The sequence below is a fragment of the Sander lucioperca genome, chromosome 4 (genome assembly GCF_008315115.2).
Source record: "Sander lucioperca isolate FBNREF2018 chromosome 4, SLUC_FBN_1.2, whole genome shotgun sequence".
Lineage (NCBI taxonomy): Eukaryota > Metazoa > Chordata > Actinopteri > Perciformes > Percidae > Sander > Sander lucioperca.
Window position 1 is genome coordinate 15,966,898 of NC_050176.1, and position 6,195 is coordinate 15,973,092.

At 38.2% G+C, this 6,195-nt stretch overlaps 1 protein-coding gene across 1 annotated transcript in view; it reads left to right on the forward strand.

Moving 5' to 3' along the window:
• The window catches only part of LOC116042943 (zinc finger protein 91-like), a 30,983-nt gene extending 25,349 nt beyond the window's left edge, over positions 1-5,634 (forward strand). The window contains exons 16-20 of the mRNA XM_036000439.1: positions 298-359; positions 446-598; positions 1,056-1,272; positions 3,908-4,174; positions 4,780-5,634. Of these exons, the coding sequence (XP_035856332.1) occupies positions 298-359; positions 446-598; positions 1,056-1,272; positions 3,908-4,174; positions 4,780-5,378 (1,298 nt within the window). The 3' untranslated portion in view covers positions 5,379-5,634. The remainder of the gene's footprint in view (positions 1-297; positions 360-445; positions 599-1,055; positions 1,273-3,907; positions 4,175-4,779) is intronic.
• Positions 5,635-6,195: the final 561 nt, after the last annotated feature.

A 6,195-nucleotide genomic window follows, 5' to 3' on the forward strand; every position in this document is an offset into this window, starting at 1 on the left:
GAAAAATAGGGTTTAATAATTAAAACCAATTTATCTTTAATTGTGTCTCTGCTCCAGTTTTATAAAGTTGTGCAATTAACTATAGCATTGTCTGGAAAATAGGTTGTTTGGTGTAATTAAATGATCTGGTATGCTCTTTTTATTGCACAACATAATCCTAAATAAACACTGTAGGTGGAACATGTTTTAAACATTACAATATAATACAGTTCAAACTTTAAACAAATTGCTAAATTATTGTTATGTCACTTGACCAGTGGCTATAATATAATGAATATGAGTCATTTGTTTATACAGGAAATAGGCCCCTGCATCACCATGACAACCAAGAAACCCATGCTGCAGAGAACCACAGCCAAGTGAGAGAAAATGACATCCTGTAGATGTTAAAATGAACTTAGCAGCCTGTTCACATCCCTCACAGTTGTTGCTTTATATTTCACAGACATCTGTGTGGAACGGTGGTCATTATACAGCATTCATCCCGTGGGACCAAAACCCAAATATGTCTCACTGGTGCGCAGCAGAGGGCCACCAGGCTTATGGTGCTCCAGCAGGAGCAAGCATTAATTCCAGTGCCTTGCTCAGGGGCACAGTGGTAAGTAATACCTCGACCTCCCAGATGAAGTGGACAAGAAGAAACGGTCATTCTTGGCTTCACTTGTCACTGTAAGAAAGTGGCTGGATTGGGTGGAAGTTACCTTAAAACTGTCAGTAGGTGGTGCTGTTAATCCACTCATCTGCATCCTCTGAGGTTTGATTGTGTCTCACACATTGTGTATCACTTTCATAATCAATAAAACTAATATTTGGAGACAGATGTATTTTTTGTAAGATGGCATTATGTTGTCATTAGTAGCTTAGGAGTTATATTTTAATAATATGAGTTACACAGTAATGTCTTTTTAATCATTCTGTTTAAGAAAAGAAAATGGTAACTGCATTTAAGTTTGATTTTGTGCAAGTATCATCACAGTGTTTAACTTTGGTTAACAATGAAATTAAATTCTATAATTAGACACAGGGTGATCATTTAAAACCTCTCATGATCACAGGAACAGGAGCACTTTAAAGAGAGCTGTCCAGCGGAGCAGCCCTCCTGGCCTTCTGGGACTTCCTCTGTATCCCCCTCTGAGCCTGGGCTCACCACACTCCTCCCACACAACACCAAATCGAAGAAGATGCACCTGAGCGAGATGGGTGCCGAGTTAAATCACCATGAGGAACACAGACCTGAAACGCAGGACCAGGATGACAGAACAGAACCTACAGGTAAGTTTGACCGAAGTATTATGAAGGTATTATGTATTTTGTGAACACATTCAACTCTTACAGATTTATAATTGAAAAAACAGACTGTAAGCCTGGAACATGAATGTCAGCATCGTTTTGTGAACTTTTATATTTGGAAACATTTACTGTATAAACACAGCAAGCTAATAATACAAATAACAGAATATGAAATAAACTCAAAGTACATGATTTTATTTTAATGCGGATCCAGTTTGAATTGCAGTTTTATTATAAAAGGGCAAGTAAAAAACAAACAGTGAATAGATGTTGCTCGTTAGCTCTACAGACCTTTTTAGCATCTTTTTCAGCATTAATGTTTTGGTAGCTGGTTTCAATGATAAAACTCCTTAGCAGCTAATAGGTTAGCTATTTCCTTCAGGAGTTCATGGAGACCAAAACAGAACTAATGAATATGAATGAGTGAATAATACTTAAAGTGGCTATATGTAACTTTCAGTTTGTGTTGATTCTAGCGGCCGCATTGGACAAAAGCGGTAGTGTTTTTACCGCACCTGCTGTCGTAAAGGTCTTCTTTACAGTGCTGTATTGCCCCACTGTATATTACTGAGTTAGCGTTACGGGGAGGTCTATATAGTCACAATGAATGTTTAGCTCAGACAGAAAATCTTTAATTTATAATAAGATAATATGTTACAGATGCATCTTTGCATTTCAAGTGTTGCATATGGTTACTTAGCCTGGTTTAGATGAACAGGGTATCACTGTCAATGTACTGTAAATGGTCCAGCTTTGAGTTTGGGAGCTCTAGCATCCTACACTAGGTCAGCCGTCAAAAATTTGGGGGTTACTTTTGATTGCAGCATGAAATTTGACAAGCAGATCAGTAATGTTGTTAGAATGAGCTTTTTCCAGCTTCGTCTCCTGGCTAAAGTTAAGCCTTTCCTCAACAGGCACGATCTAGAAAAGGCAATTCATGCCTTTATTAGTTCTAGGTTGGATTATTGTAATGCTCTTTACGTTGGTCTGAATCAGACCTCCATCGCACGTCTTCAACTTGTGCAAAATGCAGCTGCTCGCTTTTTAACAAACACATCTAGACGTGCACATATCACTCCCGTTCTCTACACCCTTCATTGGCTCCCTGTGCGTTTTAGAATCGATTTTAAGATTTTATTGTTTGCTTTCAAGGCCTTAAATGGTCTAGCCCCGGAGTATTTGTCCGAAATTTTAACATTGCGGGAGCACAACCGGTCATTGCGGTCTTCAAACCAGCGACTTTTAGAAGTGCCGAGGTCTAGATATAAACGGTGGGGTGACCAGGCTTTTGCAGTTGCTGCCCCGAGACTCTGGAACAAGTTACCCCCTGATATTCGCACTATTACAGATGTAGCTCTTTTTAGGTCCAAACTTAAAACGCATCTGTTTAGTCAGGCTTTTAATACGTAGCAGTGGTGTGACGATTTCGTTCTTTTGTTTCTCTGTAACTATTTCTGTTTTTACATGTTCTTTCTTTATATTGTGTGATATGTGTTTTTATTCTTGGTTTCGATGTTAAGCACTTTGGATACCTGCTGGTTGCTGTAAAGTGCTATATAAATAAAGTTTGATTGATTGATTGATTGAATGTGTCACGAGCCAAAGCATTAAAGTGCTAATATTATGCTCATCTTCAGGTTCAGAATTGTATTTAGAGGTTGTACCAGAATAGGTTTACATGGTTTAATTTTCAAAAAAACACCATATTTTTGTTGTACTGCACATTGCTGCAGCTCCTCTTTTCACCCTGTGTGTTGAGCTCTCTGTTTTAGCTACAGAGTGAGACATCTCACTTCTGTTCCATCTTTGTTGGGAGTCGCACATGCTCAGTAGCTAGGTGAGGACTACTAGTCAGTCAGAAGCAGAGTATGAGGGCGTTCCACGCTAGCAGCTAGGCGAGCATTATAACGTGTTACAAAGTGACGCACGTTTGTCACTGAAGTAAAGGCTGGACTACAATAGAGCTGTTTGGAGCAGTTTGTGAACAGTGTTTTCTGTTGGAGATGGTAAGTCCCTTTGGGCTGGACTTAGGGCTTTTTCACTTTGTAAACCTATAACCTGCACAAAACGATATATAACACAATAAAGGTAAGGGAAAAAGCCATCAAGCAAAATATGAGCACTTTAAGAGATTTTTGAAGCAACCAACGTAGTAATAACTTCGATTCATATAGCGCATTTCATGAAACCCACAAACGCTTTACACAAGTAACGTTACAGGGGGACAAGGGAAAAGAAAATAGTAAGCCAACACAAACATTGACTAAAAGGAATAATTCAGGGTGGGTTTTTAATAATTTACAATCCCGTAATTGTTTCCATCTGTTGAAAGCCCGACCAAAGTTGACTCACGTTATTGCCCATTGTTTTTCACTTTCCCTTTTTAGCTTTTAGTTGCTCTTCGTTTAATTTCAAGAGAGCTTCAGAAACATTAAAAAGTTACATATAGTCACTTTAACTTACATTCCTCAGGTGTCCAGAAACACGACTCCAAACTAATGCTAACTTTGCTCCCTTGATTCTGCTGCCCAGAGGGGGCGAATCAGACCCGCTGCTATTGGAGCAGCTTACTTAACTACTATATGTACACTACCTTAAGTTGTCTTTCTCTTTTTAGAAGAAACTTTAAAAGGACCAGAACCTGAAAGCAGCTCCAATGAACAGCCTCAGGAAAAGCCATCTGAGGGGCCGAAACAATGCCGGGGGCTTCGCAGACTCAAGAAGAACTACAACTGTCCGACCTGTGGGAAAGTTTTCTCTCACAACCCTGCTCTGCAACGACACCTTGTGATTCACTCGGGGAAAAGACCTTTTAAGTGCTTTATATGTGGGAGAGGATTCACACAGAGCGGAAACCTCAAAACACACATGAAAGTTCACAAAGGTCAGAGGCAACAAGAAGCTCCTTTGTCTTTAATGCAGTGCTTCTTTTTTTTTTTTAAACGAAAGCCCTGATCATGTGTTTTTCAGTGAAATCCTAATTTACTAATCTTAATTTGTATCTTAACTGTTTTTTCACAGATAAAATAACATAAGTTATGTAACTATAGTCTTCTTATGCTAAGAAGTGTTTTTTTTTAACTTGTGTAGGTTATGCTCTAAAGGCCTGGTCACACCAAAAAGTAGCATAGCAAACTTTATCCATGTGCCTTTGAAAATATTTGGTTCTAGATGCAGTGAGCTAGTTACCTCCGCTGCTAAAGGGATATGTGTTCACACCATTATTCAAAAGATAAATGTAGTACTGTTAACTTCTTTTACATAGGTGTCTGCCAGTGGCGGTTTAATTAAAGTGACGGTGCAACATGGTCTAAAAGCAAAAAAAATGATGTTGATTTACTTTGCCCGCTCAAGCAAATCCACTGAATTAATTGTGATTCCATTGTTATAAATTGATCTTGTAGCAACATTTCAGTGTTTTAAATGCTGATGTGATCATTCCTTAACAATGCAGAACTGTCTGAAAATAACTCTTTGTTTTCCTCACAGGAGAGTTACCAAATTGGACATTAGTTCAAGAGACGAGTCCACCTAAAGAATCTCCTGTAACAGTTCATGTGTGTGGAGAGTGTGGCATGGACTTCCCTCAGAAACAACAGCTGGAGGCACACTGCCAGAGTCACAAAAAGCCTTATGCGTGTCCTGACTGTGGCAAGACATTTAAAAACAAATATTATTTTAAAATACATAAGCGCATTCACTCAGGAGATTCACCTTTTCTCTGTTCAGAGTGCGGAAAGAGTTGTGTCACAGCAGATTCGCTTAAAAAACACGAGTTGACGCACACTGGAGAAAAGAATTTCCACTGTGATCAGTGTGGGAGGGCATTTTCACAATCCTCCCACCTCAACGTGCACCTCAAGACTCACACTGGAGAGCGGCCTTACCTCTGCTCAATCTGCGGTAAAAGTTACTCCAAAGCATCCCATCTGAAAGTTCACCTGCGAGTTCACACCGGAGATAAACCGTATACTTGTGAGAAATGTGGCAAGTGCTTCTATTACTCTCAAGGTTATCGAAAGCATCTGATGATTCACGACAAGAAGCCAAAACCTCCAGCAAAACCCTTGGGGAGACCAAAACAATAGCTGTTAGTGGTAAATAATCAATAATGTCAGCTGATAATTCACAATAGTCTGAGAGAATATAAAAGAAAAAAGTAAATATATTACAGATTGCCAATTAATTACTGTGTTAAATAAAATATATTTTCCAAATGACTGAAGGGATTGTTTAAGCAATATGATAGTAATGACGTGTACTGTATATGGTGTACTGTACAGTCAGCTCCATTGTTATGTAGGCTACAAGTAGAAAATAAATCATGACATAGTGAATCATTAATTGTATTTGTTTCGGTGTGTTTGTATTTGTGATTCATCTAAACTTAAACTTTGATCAGAGTTTATACTACTACTACTACTAGTAGTATAGTACAGCATCATATATAGGCAAAACCATCATCATCATCATCATCATAATTTTTTAGTGTTGAATAAATGTATCAGTAAAGAGTATCATAAAATAATACTCAAGTAGAGTACAAGTATGTCAAATGTGTACTAGTAAAAGTACAGTACTTGAGTAAATGTACTTCGTGACACTCCAGCAATCGCATTAGACATAATTGACAGTGATTATTATACATGTTATTCCCATCGATTTGTATATTTTAAGAACGAGGTATTGCTGAGTAGTTTTGAATAATGTGAGCATTATTTTATGTGATATGTACGCATGTTTGAAAAAGGCTGTAGAAAAATCAAGAGCGTAATTTTGGGTTCATCATTGAGGGTGGTTGAGATCCCCACTTTTGAGCAAAATTGAAATTTTGAACGTCAAAAACTTCATTTTCTGCATTCTGGTGAATTTGTCTGCATCAATTTATGGTGCAAATGTCTTTAT